Here is a 17,542-nt window from a genome sequence, read left to right as displayed (position 1 = left end):
TTTAATGGGCACTCAACTAACCTAACACACAAATATTACATTTTAAGTCCATTACAAATAATAAACACACGAAATCTTGAGTATATCTCTCCTCTAGTCACAGCCTGGCATTTGATATTATTAACATAATATGTACCGGGAACTTGATATCTCTTCTCTCCCAAGCTCAAGCTCAAGAATATCCAACGAGAAACTTTCAAGCCCTCTTCATCCTCCTCTCATCCTCTTACTTAAAATAAAAAAATAAATGTATTACCTATCCCAACATACTGAAAGAAAGAGGCTGCTGGCTGTAGTTTAGTTTTGTTACTGTTGGAAGAAGCAACGGAAGCACCACCACCACCACCACCACCACCACCACCACTACGGGAATTACCAGATATCACCACACCACTAAAAATAAAACTGACAACTAGTTAGTATTACATTAGTATCTGAAGATGGCGGCTGCAAGTGTGGAGCTCTCTCATAACGAGGAGAAGGAGGAGGAAGAGGAATGTAAATCTTATCCGAACTACCTGCTAGACTACATACATTTCCACTGGCAGTCACAAGAGTTATGTGATGTAGAAATATTATTAGCTGATGGATCAGTTGTGAAGGTGAGTAAGTGAAACATTTATCTGTGAGTGAAGAAACATTTACCTCCTACCTATACATCTTTCTCTGCCTGCCCTCCATCACCCACCCACCATTTGAGGGAAACTTAACTACACGGCCCATACTCACCCTCCGCTTAGGAGAAGTCAGTGGAACATGGTTAACAAAGTATATCCAGTACAGTAGAAGAAATTTCCCTGTGCTTCTCCGACGACACAAATAAAGAGCTGCTTATCCAACTTTTTTCGCACGAGAGAATCAATGTTTCCAAGCAGTGATTTGATTTGGGCGGCTTACTTCCTAGCAGTGATTTGATTTGGGCGGCTTGCTTCCTAGCAGTGGTTTAATTTTGTTGTCAGTCTATAATTCTTTCAATTTTATGTAATCTGATGGGATTATATTGTATTCCACAGGCTCACCGTGTAATACTGTCAGCGGGAAGCGAATATTTTAAGACCATGTTTACGTGTGAATTTGCTGAGAAAACAACACAGTCAATAGAAATGAAGTTTATGAAACCCAATATATTACAACTGCTCGTCGACTTCATATATACTGATAGGGGAAAATATTTTAAGTTTTCATAGTGCTATGCTGCTATCTATATGTAAAATTTTTATTTTGTTGCAAATGAATAAATTAAATTTTTTTTTTCTTTTTTTGTAAAAAACTTTAGGAAACATCGAGAAAACAGTGGAAAATGCACAGGAGTTAATTGCGGCTGCAAACATGTTGATGATATCACGTGCTGTACTTGTTTGTACAGACTTTCTCAAGAGCAAACTTGATCCATCCAATGCTTTGGGAATTTACCGGTACGTACAGTATAATAAATAATTTTAATTTTATAAAACTTTTTGTTGTTTAGATTCTTGTTGTTTCTGTACGTACCTACAGAAATAAATTCTATATTTTTTTCTGAAAACAGGTTTGCTGAGGCCCATTATTTAGTAAGCTTGTTGAATGGTTCGCGGGACTTCATCTTCTCCAATTTCGTAGAAGTGACAATGGAGCAAGAGTTTCTTGAGATTCCTAAAGATCTCTACTATATTTTTTGGATTCGGAGTATCTTCATATTGACTCTGAGTTTCAGGTAAATATTAGATATTTTTCTTTTTATTTAATATTTATTTATCAATTTCAAAAATCTAATTTTTTTTGTGGTTTATTGCAGCTAGCTCACTTTCTTTTTCTTTTGTTATATTGCAGGTATTCTCTGCTGCCATCAGATGGATTACACAAGAAATAACTGATAGACTTTGTTGGATTCTTGACATTTTAAAACGAGTGAAATTATCTTTAATTTCAAGTAAACTAATAGAAAAATCAATTAATGAGTGCTCTGACATCAGATTGAAAGTTAACCTTAAACAGCAGATAAACTTGGCTAAAGAGGAAGCCTCCTTTTATGTCCAGCCAAGAATTTGTAATCGAAAGAAAATTTATGTCATAGGTGGATCAAAGAACGAACTCATTAGATTATGGAATAGATCAGAGGAATATATGTTTAAAAGTGTCGAATGTTTTGATACCTTTAGGAAGGAATGGCAGAAAGTTTGCCCCATGAAAAATATAAGAATTTGGCCAGAAATAGCAGTCTTACATGGAAAAATTTTCGTTGTTGGAGGGGTTGGAGAGGAGATACTCTCTCCGATTTTGGCGGGTGGCGAAGTTTATGATCCACAGGAAGATTATTGGACTGGAATATCTTCTATGGTGATCCCACGGTGTGATTTTGGATTATGCGCTCATGGAGGTTATCTCTATGCCTTCGGTGGTTGGACAGGATCGGTTATGGAAAAAAATATTGAAAGATATGACCCTATTACAGATGAGTGGAGATTATTAGAGTCAAATATGCCAGAAGCTAGAAAAAAGTAAGTACAATTGTAATGTTAAAAATCAACCATTTTCAAATTAGATTTACTGACTGATAGTAACTGATAATGAGAAAATGTAGCAGTAGCCTGTACTGTTTTTTTTTTCTTTTTCTCCTTTTCTTTTCTTTTACAGCATGGGTATAGTAGAACATCGAGGTCTTATTTACATTATGGGTGGATATACGGACACTTACACCCTTCTGCGTGATCTTCTCTCATACAATCCTGTGACTGGGGAGTGGAAGAATCTAGCACCAATGCTAGGTCCACCATGTAACACGATAGGTGTTGCAGTTTTGAATAACTTTCTGTACGTAGTAGGTGATAATAATGAGAAAAAAATCAATGGAAAGATATTCTTTTGAACAGGTAAGATTATGAGATTATATACAATAAGGTTTGAATTTCAATATTGTAGCCAGGATGTGGAACAATTTGTAATACTTAGTGAAAAGGGATAAAAAATTTTATGACCTCCCTCCCTTCCTTTTACCTTTTTTCTTTTACTTTCCCACAGAACAAATGGTTTAAGTGTTCATCAATGTATTTCGGTCATAGCCCAGCAGTTGTTGCTACAAATTCTCTGTTATATGTCATAGGCGGTGACGACAGTAGAAATTATGATAGACTGGTAAGGAAGAATGAAAAGAATGCTTAATGAAAAATGATAATATTTATTAATAATCTTTATAATCCAAAGTTTTAACCTCAAGCTGTTTTTTTTTTTTTTTAGATATCTGTCGCTAATGTGGAGTATTTCGACCCTAAGAATAATAGGTGGATAAACTGTACATCACTCCCTGAAGGTCGGTCTGATGCTAGAGCAGTTTCAATTTGACAATCTTATCTGAACTACCTACTGATGTAGAAATATTATCAGCTGATGGATCAGTTGTGAAGGTGAGCGAGAAATATATTTTTTGCATACAATCACATCAGCTGCCTCACTTATGGGAAGACTGCCACAACCATCCCAGAGACAAATAAAAAAAAATCTGATGTGCCCTTACACTTCCTCACTCTCCCTTACACCCCCTCACTCTCCCCTCCTTCTAGTCACAGCCCAGCCGGCATTTGATATTATTAACATAAAATGAACCGGAAACTTGATATCTCTTCTCTCCCAAGCTCAAGATCAAGAATATCCCACGAGAAACTTTAAAGTCTCTTCATCCTCCTCTCATCTCTCTTCAACACACACACTTAAAATAAAAAAATAAAATACTTCTGTTGCTGGCTGTAGTTTATAGTTTTGTTACTGTTTGAAGAAGCAACAGAAGAATCACCACCACAACCACCACCACTACCACCACCACCACCACCATCACCACGGGTATTACCAGATATCACCACACCACCACTAAAAACAAAACTGACAACTGGTTAGTATTACATTAGTATCTGAAGATGGCGGCTGCACGTGTGGAGATCTCTCATTACGAGGAGGAGGAGGAGGAGGAGTGTAAATCTTATCCTAACTACCTGCAAGACTGCATACATTTCCTCTGGCAGTTACAACAGTTATGTGATGTAGAAATATTATTAGCTGATGGATCAATTATGAAGGTGAGTGAGTGATATATGAGTGATATATTTACCTATGAGTAAAGAAACATTTACCTCCAACCTACATATCTTTCTCTGCCCTCCATCACCCAAATCTTAAAAAACAAAAACTGATGGATTACATTTTATTTCACAGGCTCACCGTGGAATACTGTCAGGAGGAAGCGATTATTTTAAGACAATGTTTACGTGTGGATTTGCTGAGAAAACAACACAGTCAATAGAAATGAAGTCTATGAAACCCAATATATTACAACTGCTCGTCCACTTCATATATACTGGTAAGGGGAAACATTTTAAGTTTTCATAATGCTGCTATACTTATATTTAAATTAAAACGAAATACATTATGAATAAAAAACTTTTTTTAATACTTTAGGAAAAATGAAGATAACAGTGGAAAATGCACAGGAGTTAATTGCGGCTGCGAACATGCTGATGATGTCCCGTGCTGTACGGTTTTGTACAGACTTTCTTAAGAGTGAACTTCATTCATCTAATGCTATGGGAATTTACCGGTATGTGCAGTATAATAATTAATTATTTTCAAACTATTTATATAATACGACGTAACTAATTCCATATTGTTTTTTTTTTTAACAGGTTTGCTAAGGCCCATTATTTAGTAAGGTTGCTGCATTCTTCGCGGGATTTCATCTTTTCCAATTTCGTAGAAGTGACAATGGAGGAAGAATTTCTTGAGATTCCGAAAGAAATTCTACTGTATTTTCTTGAGTCAGAGTATCTTCATATTGACTCTGAGTTTCAGGTAAAATAATTTTTTTTATTTAATATTACAAACTTTCAACTGACTTTATATAATAAAGTTTTAATCCCCAACTATCAAAATTAACTTTCTCTATTATTTATTGCAGGTATTCTCTGCTGCTATTAGATGGATTACACGAAGAACTAATAGATATGGTTGTTGGTATTTTGACATTTTAAAACGAATGAAATTATCTTTAATTTCAAGTAAACTAATAGAAAAATTAATTAATGAATGCTCCTCTGATATTAGATTTAAGGTTAACCTTAAACAGCAGACAAACTTGGCGGCCAAAAGGGCAGCCTTATATGTCCAGCCAAGAATTTGTACTCGAAAGAAAATTTATGTCATAGGTGGATCAAAGAAAGAAAACTATTACCAAAATAAATTTAAAAAAAGTGTCGAATGTTTTGATATCTTTAGGCAGATATGGCAGAAAGTTTGCCCCATGAAAATTGTGAGAAATTCACCAGGAATAGCAGTCTTACATAGAAAAATTTTCGTTGTTGGAGGGATTGGAAAGGAGAGTCAGATTTTGACGGATGGCGAAGTTTATAATCCACAGGAAGATTATTGGACTGGAATATCTTCTATGGTGATCCCACGGTGTAATTTTGGATTATGCGCTCATGGAGGTTATCTTTATGCCTTCGGTGGTTGGATGGGATCGGTTATGGAAAAAAGTATTGAAAGATATGACCCTATTACAGATGAGTGGAGATTATTAGAGTCAAATATGCCAGAAGGTAGATCCAAGTAAGTACAATAACAATTTTCAAATTGGATTTACTGACTAATAGTGTGAACACTGATAATAATGAGAAAATATAACAGTGCCTGTACTTTTTTTCTTTTTACAGCATGGGTATAGTAGAACATCAAGGTCTTATTTACATTGTTAGTGGATATATGGACTTTTACAACCCCATGCATGATCTTCTCTCATACAATCCTGTAACTTGGGGAGTGGAGAGCACTAGCAGGACGTGCTCCACCTCGCTACAACTACATGGGTGTTGCAGTTTTGAATAACTTTTTGTATTTAGTGGGTGGCCTTCTTTTTAATGAAGAAGCGGAAAAATCACTAGAAAGATATTCTTTTGAACAGGTAATATGCATGCAATACAATTTGAATTACAGTAGTGAAAAGGGAGTAAAAATTGTATAACAGAAGAATTTTTGTAATACTGTAGTGTAGTGAAAAGAGGGAGTAAAAATTTTATAACCTCCCCTCCCTTCTTTTCCTTCCACAGAACAAATGGTTTAAGTGTTCATCAATGAATTTTGATCGAAGTATCCCAGCAGTTGTTGCCACAAATTCTCTGTTATATGTCATAGGAGGTCACCGTCAAAATGACCTTAATAGATTGGTAAGAAAGGAAGAATGGCAATGGAAGAATGAAATGAATTAATTATATAGAATTAATTATATTACAATTTTAACCTCTAACTATTTTTTTAGATTTTAACCTCTAACTTTTTTTTTAGGTATCTGTCGCTAATGTGGAATATTTCGACCCGAAGAATAATAAGTGGATGAACTGTACATCACTCCCTGAGGGCCGGTCTTATGCTAGAGCAGTCTTAATTTGACTCCCTAAACCTTCCTCAAGACTGACATTATCTTCATATTTAATCCATTTAAAATAAAAAAAGTTTGCTTTCTATCTTTTAATTTAACTTACCTAATATGAAATTTGAAAGTATCCTTATAATTAATTAGTATCTGAAGCTGCATGTGTGAAGCTTTCTCATAACAAGGAGGAGGAATGTAAATCTTATCCTAACTACCTGACGATATACATTTCCTCTGGCAGTCAGAAAAGTTATGTGATGTAGAAATATTATTAGCTGATGGATCAGTTGTGAAGGTGAGTAAGTGGCGGTTACGGTTATCATAACTTGATAAGGAAGAATGGAAATAAGAATAAAATATATTAATAATTCCTAAATATTTTTATAATAATGCTTTATAATAAGTTTTAATCTAAAACCTGAGGATAAAAAGTGGAGAAACTGTACACCACTCCCTGAGGAACGGTCTAATGATGCTTTAGTAGTCTAATTTGACTGCTTTAAGAATTTACAGGTACGTACAGTATAATAATTAATATTATTTTCTTGTTTTGATGTTTTTTATTTGTATATGTACGTATACAATGCAGAATTTGAACTAAATCCCATTTTTTTTTTTTTTGTTGGGGGAACAGGTTTGCTGAGGCCCATAATTTAGTATCGTTACTGCATTCTTCACGGGACTTCATCTTGACCAATTTCGTGGAAGTGACAAAGGAGCAGGGGGCTTGAAGAGAAACCTTCCTCAAGACTGACATTATCTTCATATTTAATCCATTTAAAATAAAAAAAAAGCTTGCTTTCTATCTTTTTAACTTACCTAATATGAAAGTAATAAAGAACGACCAAAGCTGTCTAACCGGCCAAGATTAGTTAGGATAAGTGTGTAGCTTAAAAAAAAGGCATCCAAAACATTAATTCAAAAGTTTTCTTTGAGCTGCTGTGACACAACTGGTAATAGTTAAGGTTGCTTATCACATACGTTACAGCAAAACTTTGCTTCCTTGTCATGTGACTTATGCTTAACTATAGTGAAAAAGAAGTAAAAAATTGTCATATAGAGGGAGTATTTTGATCCTTAAGGATAACAAATGAAGAAACTGTACACCCCTGAGGAACGGTCTGATGAGTAAAAAAGTGTATATTTTTTTGCTTTTTTTATCCAGGTCTTCTTTAATAGGCCCCAGGGTTAATGGGGCCAGCCTCTAATCTTAATGGGCCCTTAGTCTTAATGGGCCCCAGTTTTAATGGGTACTCAACTAACTTAACACACAAATATTACATATTATTAAATTACCCCAACATATTGAAAGAAAGAGGCTGCTGGCTGTAGTTTAGTTTTGTTATTGTTTGAAGAAGCAACGGAAGCACCACCACCACCACCACCACCACCACCACCACGGGTATTACCAGATATCACCACACAACTAAAAACAAAACTGACAACTGGTTAGTATTACATTAGTATCTGAAGATGGCGGCTGCACATGTGGAGCTCTCTCATCACAAGGAGAAAGAGGAGGAGGAGGAAGAGGAGCAGGAGAAGGAGGAGGAAGAGGAATGTAAATCTTATCCGAACTACCTGCTAGACTACATACATTTTCTCTGGCAGTCACAAGAGTTATGTGATGAAGAAATATTATTAGCTGATGGATCAGTTGTGAAGGTGAGTAAGTGAAACATCTGTAAGTGAAGAAACATTTACTCCTACCTACATATCTTTCTCTGCCTGCCCTCCATCACCCACCCACCATTTACACACATATAGGGGGAGGGAAACTTAACTACACTGCCCACATTCACCGTCCGTTTAGGAGAAGTCAGTGGAACATGGTTTAACAAAGTATATCCAGTACAGTAGAAGAAATTTCCCTGTTCCCCCAACTTCCCTTCTTCTCCGACACAAATAAAGAGTTACTTTCCAACTTTCTTCGCACGAGAGAATCAATGTTTCCAAGCAGTGATTTGATTTGGGCGGTTTGCTTCCTAGCAGTGGTTTGATTTGGGCGGCTTGCTTCCTAGCAGTGGTTTAATTTTGTTGTCTGTCCGTCCATAATTCTCTCACTTTTATGTAATCTGATGGGATTACATTTTATTCCACAGGCTCACCGTGTAATACTGTCAGCGGGAAGCAAATATTTTAAGACCATGTTTACGTGTGAATTTGCTGAGAAAACAACACAGTCAATAGAAATGAAGTTCATGAAACCCAATATATTACGACTGCTCGTCGACTTCATATATACTGGTAAGGGAAAATATTTTAAGTTTTCATAGTGCTATGCTGCTATCTATATGTAAAATTTTTATTTTGTTGCAAATGAATAAATGATTTTTTTTTCTTTTTTTGTCAAAAACTTTAGGAAACATCGAGATAACAGTGGAAAATGCACAGGAGTTAATTGCGGCTGCGAACATGTTGATGATATCACGTGCTGTACTTGTTTGTATAGACTTTCTCAAGAGTAGAACTTCATCCATCTAATGCTTTGGGAATTTACCGGTACGTGCAGTATAATAATAATAGTTAATTATTTTCCAACTGTTTATATAATATGTATTTTTATCTGTCCTATACGTAATTTTTTTTTTTTTTTTTTTAAAAACAGGTTTGCTGAGGCCCATAATTTAGTAAGGTTGCTGCATTCTTCCCGGGACTTCATCTTCTCCAATTTCGTAGAAGTGACAATGGAGCAAGAATTTCTTGAGATTCCGAAAGAAATTCTGCTGTATTTTTTGGATTCAGAGTATCTTCATATTGACTCTGAGTTTCAGGTAAAATGTAAATATTTTTTTTTTATTTAATATGTACAACTTTCAATTGACTTTTATTTACAAGATTATTAACCCGAATTTATCTTTCTATTATTTATTGCAGGTATTCTCTGCTGCTATCAGATGGATTACACAAGCACAAGATATAAATAATAGATATTGTTGTTGGAATTTTGACATTTTAAAACGACTGAAATTGCCTTTAATTTCAAGTAAACTAATAAAAAAAGCAATTAATGAGTGCTCCGCTGATATTAAATTGAAGGTTAACCTTAAAAAGCAGACAAACTTGGCTAAAAAGGAAGCAGCCTTTTCTGTCCAGCCAAGAATTTGTACTCGAAAGAAAATTTATCTCATAGGTGGATTCATGAAAGAACTCTATATATCAGATGGGTTTACATTTAAAAGTGTCGAATGTTTTGATATCTTTAGGCAGAAATGGCAGAAAGTTTGCCCTATGAAAATTGTGAGAAGTTCACCAGGAATAGCAGTCTTACATGGGAAAATTTTCGTTGTTGGAGGGAGTGGAGAGGACAGTCAGATTTGGGCAGATGGCGAAGTTTATGATCCACAGGAAGATTATTGGACTGGAATATCTTCTATGGTGATCCCACGGTCTGATTTTGGATTATGCGCTCATGGAGGTTTTCTCTATGCCTTCGGTGGTTGGACGGGATTGGTCATCGAAAAAAGTATTGAAAGATATGACCCTATTGCAGATGAGTGGACATTATTAGAGTCAAATATGCCAGAAGGTAGATCCAAGTAAGTACAATAACAATTTTCAAATTGGATTTACTGACTGATAGTGTGAACTACTGATAATAATGAGAAAATATAAGTGCCTATACTTTTTTTTTTTTTTTTACAGAATGGGTATAGTAGAAAATCAAGGTCTTATTTACATTGTTAGTGGACGTATGGACTCTTATAACCACCTTTCATGAACTTCTCTCATACAATCCTGTAACTGGGGAGTGGAGAGATCTAGCAGCACTGAGTGCTCCACCTCGCTACAACTACATGGGTGTTGCAGTTTTGAATAACTTTTTGTATTTAGTGGGTGGTCTTTTTAATGAAGAAGGGGAAAAATCACTAGAAAGATATTCTTTTGAACAGGTAATGTGCATGCTTATAATTATATACAATACAATTTGAATTATAGTAGTGAAAAGGGAGTAAAAATTGTATAACTCCCTTCTTTTCTCTTTCCAAAGACAATAATCATAATTTAAGTAATATGGGAGAAGAATTTTTGTAATACTGTAGTGTTGTATAACCTCCCTTCTTTTCCTTTCCACAGAACGAATGGTTTAAGTGTTCATCAATGAATTTTTGGCGAAGTATCCCAGCAGTTGTTGCCACAAATTCTCTGTTATATATCATAGGTGGTCATCGTCCCAATGACCACCTTGAACTGGTAAGAAAGGAAGAATGGAAATGGAAGAATGAAATGAATAAATTATATTACAAATTTAACCACCTAACCACCTGTTTTTTTTTCTAAAGGTATCTGTCGCTAATGTGGAGTGTTTCGACTCTAAGACTAATAAGTGGATGAACTGTACATCACTCCCTGAGGGCCGGTCTTATGCTAGAGCAGTCTTACTTTAACTCCCTTCGACATCCCCAATCAAGAAAACTTCCCTCAAGACTGACATTTGTCTCCTCCATATTTAATCCATTTTAAATAAAAAAAAGCTTGTTTCCTATCTTTTTTAACTTACCCTAACATGAAATTTGAAAGTATTCTTATAAAGTATCCTTGTGGATCAATGGTACCATTGTTTAATTTTGTCGAAATATCCCAGCAGTTGTTGCCTGCCACAAATCCTCTGTTATGTCATAGGCGGTTACGGTTATCATAACTTGGTAAGGAAGAATGGAAATAAGAATAAAATATATTAATAATTCCTAAATATTTTTATAATAATCCTTTATAATAAGTTTTAATCTAAAACCTGAGGATAAAAAGTGGAGAAACTGTACACCACTCCCTAAGGAACGGTCTAATGATGCTTTAGTAGTCTCAATTTGACTCGAAACCTTGAGTCTATCCCTCCTCCTAATCACAGCCTATTAACATAAAATGTACCGGGAACTTGATATATTAATGCTAGAGCAGTCTCAATTTACTCTCTTCTCTCCCAAGCTGACAACTGGTTAGGTTAGTCTTACATTAGTATCTGAAGATGGCGGCTGCACGTGTGGAGGAGCTCTCTCATCACGAGGAGGAGGAGGAGGAGGAGGAGGAGGAATGTAAATCTTATCCTAACTACCTACTAGACGATATACATTTCTGGGAGTCAGAAAAGTTATGTGATGTAGAAATATTATTAGCTGATGGATCAGTTGTGAAGGTGAGTGAGTGAAACATTTATCTGTGAGTGAAGAAACATTTCTCTGCCTGCCCTCCATCACCCACCCATCATTTACACACCATATCGGGGGAGGGAAACTTAACTACACCGCCCACACTCACCCTCCATTCCTTATTACCGCCCAGGAGAAGTCAGTGGAACATGATTAACAAAGTCTATCCAGTGCAGTGGAAGAAATTTCCCTGCTCTCCCCTAACTTCCTTTCTCCCCCGACACAAATACTTAACTACACCGCCCACACTCACCCTCCATTCCTTATTACCGCCCAGGAGAAGTCAGTGGAACATGATTAACAAAGTCTATCCAGTGCAGTGGAAGAAATTTCCCTGCTCTCCCCTAACTTCCTTTCTCCCCCGACACACATAAAGAGCTGTTTATCCAACTTTCTTCTCACGATAGAATCAATGTTTCCTAGCAGTACTTTGATTTGGGCTTGCTTCCTAGCAGTGGTTTAATTTTGGTTTGCTTCCAGGTAATGGTTTGATTTTGTTGTCCGTCCGTCCATAATTCTCTCACTTTTATGTAACTTCACAAAACCTATGCTATGACAACGACTCTTCACCCAGATTTTTACGTCCCCTTAATGTATGTATAAAGGCAGTATGAACGAACTAACAAATTTTAAAAAATAAACGATGGAGATTACATTTTATTCCACAGGCTCACCGTGTAATACTGTCAGCGGGAAGTGACTATTTTAAGACCATGTTTACGTGTGGATTTGCTGAGAAAACAACACAATCAATAGAAATGAAGTCTATGAAACCCAATATATTAAAACTGCTTATCGACTTCATATATACTGGTAAGGGAAAATATTTTAAGTTTTCATAGTGCTAAGCTGCTATCTATAAGTAAAATTTTTATTTTGTTGCAAATGAAGAAATGAAATATTTTTTTTTTCTTTTTTTGTAAAAATACTTTAGGAAACATCGAGATAACAGTGGGAAACGCACAGGAGTTAATTGTGGCTGCGAACATGCTGTTCATGCCCCGTGCTGTATTTGTTTGTACAGACTTTCTCAAGAGCGAACTTGATCCATCCAATGTTTTGGGAATTTACAGGTAACGAATTTTTATTTTGTTTCTGTTCTGTTTTAATTTGATTGATTCTGATTCGATCTAATCCTATTCTAGAGAGGATATTTTTTTATTTTTTTTATTTTTTTTTTTTTTACAGGTTTGCTCAGGCCCATTATTTAGTAAGCTTGTTGAATGGTTCGCGGGATTTCATCTTCTCCAATTTCGTAGAAGTGACAATGGAGCAAGAGTTTCTTGAGATTCCTAAAGAAACTCTACTATATTTTTTGGATTCTGAGTATCTTCATATTGACTCTGAGTTTCAGGTAAATATTATATATTTTTCTTTTTATTTAATATTTATTTATTGAAATTTTATTTATTTTTTCTTTTTTTATTGCAGCTCTCACTTTCTTTTTCTTTTCTTTTGTTATATTGCAGGTATTCTCTGCTGCCATCAGATGGATTACACAAGAAATAACTGATAGACTTTGTTGGATTCTCGATATTTTAAAACGAGTGAAATTGTCTTTAATTTCAAGTAAACTAATAGAAAAAGCAATTAATGAGTGCTCTGACATCAGATTGAAAGTTAACCTTAAACAGCAGATAAACTTGGCTAAAGAGGAAGCCTCCTTTTATGTCCAGCCAAGAATTTGTAATCGAAAGAAAATTTATGTCATAGGTGGATCAAGGAAAGAATTCAATATAATATGGAATAGATCAGAGGAATATCTACTTAAAAGTATCGAATGTTTTGATACCTTTAGGCAGAAATGGCAAAAAGTTTGTCCTATGAAAATTGGGAGAATTTCACCAGGAATAGAAGTCTTACATGGAAAAATTTTCGTGGTTGGAGGGGTTGGAGAGATAGACGCTCAGATTTTGGCGGATGGCGAAGTTTATGATCCACAGGAAGATTATTGGACTGGAATATCTTCTATGGTAATCCCACGGTGTGATTTTGGATTATGCGCTTATGGTGGTTATCTCTATGCCTTCGGTGGTTGGACGGATTCAATGGAAATAGGAAAAAATATTGAAAGATATAACCCTATTACAGATGAGTGGAGATTATTAGAGTCAAATATGCCAGAAGCTAGATCCAAGTAAGTACAATAACCAGTACAATAACAATTTTGATTTACTGATAGTGTGAATTACTAATAATAATAATGAGAAAATGTCGCAGTAACCTGTACTGTTTTTTTTCCTTTTTTTTTCTTTTTATAGCATGGGTATAGTAGAACATCGAGGTCTTATTTACATTATTGGTGGATATACGGACACTTACAATCCCCTGCATGATTTTCTCTCATACAATCCTGTAACTGGAGAGTGGAAGAATCTAACATCAATGCAAGGTCCACCGTCTAAGACGATAGGCGTTGCAGTTTTAGATAATTTTTTGTACGTAGTGTGTGATGGTATTCTGGATGAAAATTCAATGAAAAGATATTCTTTTGAGCAGGTAAGATTATTTACCAGTACTTAAAGTTTAATATTGTAACCAGGAAGTGGAAGAATTGTTGTAATACTTTAGGAACAAAGGGAAAAAATTGTATACCCCCCTCCCGCCCCCTTACTCTTGTTTTAACCTTTTTCTTTTACTTTCCCACAGAACCAATGGTTTAAGTGTTCGTCTTCAGAGTATTTGGGTCGAAGTAGCCCAGCAGTTGTTGTCACAAATTCTCTGTTATATGTCATAGGCGGTTACTGGAGTGGTTTGAATGGAATTGGAATGGTAAGGAAAGAAGAATAAAAGAATGATTAATATAAAATGATAAATATTGATAATAATATTTATAACTTTTTTTTTTCTTTTTAGATTTCTCTCGCTAATGTGGAGTATTTCGACCATAAGAATAACAAGTGGATAAGCTGTACACCACTCCCTGAAAGTCGGACTAATGCTATAGCAGTCTTAATTTGACTACTCGAAACTTTGAAAACCTATATACTGATTTCCTCCTCCTCCTCCTCCTTCAATCTCACTCATTCTTATTTTAGTAAATAAAACGCAAATAAATAAATGTATAGTTTTTTACTACCCTATATGATATAAAATTGTATTATTCTTTGTAAACTCTACCCAACCTATCCCAACATACTGCCAACTACCTGCTAGGTCACATTGCAAATTAGCCAATCGAGAAAACAAAAATAATAGAGGGTTGTATTATTCTTTGTAAACTCTACCCAACCTATCTCCCAACCTATCTCAACATACTGCCAACTACCTGCTAGGTCACATTGCAAATTAGCCAATCGAGAAAACAAAAATAATAGAGAAAACAAAAATACTCAGTTTTTCACATATATTTGCGGTTTTGTATTCTTTGTAAACTCTCCCAACATACTGCCAACTACCTGCTAGGTCACATTGCAAATTAGCCAATCGAGAAAACAAAAATATTCAGTTTTTCACATATATAGGTTTTGCAGTATGTGATAAAAAAACAATGAATAAAATAATTTTAATAGTGTTTATTTGGGTTCGGTTAAAATAATAACAATGTGATTAAATCTTTTCCATTCCATACATTAAAGGAAATTTGAACATTTCATCCGGAATACTTTATTTTTTCATAAAGATCTGCATTCCTCTATGACGCAACAATAACAAAGGGGGGAATGTGATATCGTGTGAAGATTCTAATTCTAGGATAATGGTCTCTCCTGTAAGGGTAAGGGTTTTCACAAAGATGTTGTTTTCTTTTCCTTCTCTAATAAGTTGCAGTGTAGATTCCTTCTGGATATTGCAGTCGGAAAGAATGCGACAATCCTCCAACTGCTTACCAGCAAAGATCAATTTCTGCTGGTTTGGGGGGGTGCCTTCCCTATCCTGAATTTTGGCCTTTACATTTTCAATGGTGTCTGAAGGTTCTACTTCTAGGGTAATCTTTCCTGTAAATTTCACAAAGATCTGCATGCCTCCTCTAAGACGCAATACCAAATGGAGTGTAGATTCCTTCTGGATATTGTAGTCAGAAAGAATGCGACAATCCTCCAACTGCTTACCAGCAAAGATCAATCTCTGCTGGTCTGGGGGGATGCCTTCCTTATCCTGAATTTTTGCCTTTACATTTTCAATGGTGTCTGAAGGTTCTACTTCAAGAGTAATAGTCTTTCCAGTGAGGGTTTTCACGAAGATCTGCATGATGTACTGCAAAGAAAACAATTCATTAGTAAAATTTTAGCCAACAGTATAATTCTTAAATAATCTTAAATTTAAATATCTACAAGATTGTTGAGCATGTTATAGTAGGTAGCAAGGCAACCATTATATATGAAAACACAAGACTACTACATTAATATTTTATACACATATTGTACAGTACACATAAATCTTGGCTTTAACCAAAGTAACTAATACCCCCCCACACACACATACAGTATAGAGCAATAACATTTGCAGTCTATCTTCTGTGTAACCTAGCTATGCATATACAAATATAGAATAATAAAATTAAATACCTAGCATTTATGGGCTTTAGGCAGAAATGGCAGAAAGTTTGCCCAATGAAAATTGAGAGATGTGTAGGGCCAGAAGTAGCAGTCTTACATATAGAAATTGAACCGGCAGACGATGAACTTTATAATCCTGATCCGCTTTGGGAAGATAATTTGATCGGGGTATCTTCTATGGTGCTCCCATGGTGATTTTGGATTATGCGCTCATGGAGGTTATCTCTATACCTTTGGTGGTTTGACTGTCTTAGGAGTGTGGCTGTAGTTTAGTTTTGTTACTGTTGGAAGAAGCAACGGAAGCACCACCACCACCACCACCACCACCACCACTACGGGTATTACCAGATATCACCACACCACTAAAAATAAAACTGACAACTAGTTAGTATTACATTAGTATCTGAAGATGGCGGCTGCACATGTGGAGCTCTCTCATAACGAGGAGGAGAAGGAGGAGGAAGAGGAATGTAAATCTTATCCGAACTACCTACTAGACTACATACATTTCCTCTGGCAGTCACAAGAGTTATGTGATGTAGAAATATTATTAGCTGATGGATCAGTTGTGAAGGTGAGTGAGTGAAACATTTACCTGTATTTATCTCCTACACTTTCTTCTCTGCCTGCCCTCCATCACCCACCTTTTATACCCATATCGAAGTACACCGTCCACACTCTACCCGCCGCCGCCCTAACTGCCCAGGAGTCTAGGACCAAGGAATAGTGGAAGAAATCTCCTAACTTCTCTGAATGCTTCCTAGAAGTGGTTTAATTTTTGGTTTGCTTCCTAGCAGTGGTTTGATTTTGGCTTGCTTCCTAGCAGTGGTTTTATTTTGGCTTCCTATTGTTCGACCAGTCTACATCTATAGGTACCTCACCGCACTGTTATTATGGCCTCTCTCATTTTACATCCTCCACTTGCCCCATGACCTCCTCCTATAGGTCCCAGGCCGTTACCAACACTTTTTCCTTCTCACAAAATATCCCTCCTCCCAGTCCTCCTCCCAGTCATAGGCCTGGTATTTGACGACATATTAATGTCACGTCAATCTTTATCATAACCAGGAACTCCCTCCCCCCCCCACCACCTACAAATTCAATCCATCTCTCATTTTTATTTAAACTTGACAAAACCTATGTTATGACGACGACCCTTCACCTAGACTTTTACGCCCCCTTAACGTACCCACCCCAATCAATAAACTAGCCCCCCTCGGGGACAAATAAAAAAAAAAAAGAAAACTGATGGAGATTACATTTTATTCCACAGGCTCACCGTGTAATACTCTCGGCGGGAAGCAAATATTTTAAGACCATGTTTACTGGTGGATTAGCTGAAAAAACAACACAGTCAATAGAAATGAAGTTTATGAAACCCAATATATTAAAACTGCTCATCGAGTTCATATATACTGGTAAGGGAAAACATTTTAAGTTTTCATAGTGCTATGCTATATGTAAAACAAAAAGAAATAATTATAAATAGAAAATTTATTTTTGTTTTT

At 35.8% G+C, this 17,542-nt stretch overlaps 1 protein-coding gene across 1 annotated transcript; it reads right to left on the bottom strand.

Moving 5' to 3' along the window:
* Positions 1–15,056: 15,056 nt before the first annotated feature.
* LOC121876033 (polyubiquitin-like) lies at positions 15,057–16,333 on the bottom strand. The gene has a single exon (XM_042380905.1). It carries the CDS (start codon positions 15,724–15,726, stop codon positions 15,145–15,147), a length of 582 nt encoding a protein of 193 aa, XP_042236839.1. The 5' UTR covers positions 15,727–16,333; the 3' UTR covers positions 15,057–15,144.
* Between the last annotated feature and the right edge of the window lie 1,209 nt (positions 16,334–17,542).

The sequence above is a fragment of the Homarus americanus genome, unplaced genomic scaffold, assembly GCF_018991925.1.
Source record: "Homarus americanus isolate GMGI-L3 unplaced genomic scaffold, GMGI_Hamer_2.0 scaffold48773, whole genome shotgun sequence".
Classification (NCBI taxonomy): Eukaryota; Metazoa; Arthropoda; class Malacostraca; order Decapoda; family Nephropidae; genus Homarus; species Homarus americanus.
Note: the sequence above shows the minus strand (reverse complement) of the source record. Positions and strands in the feature narration are given on the sequence as shown.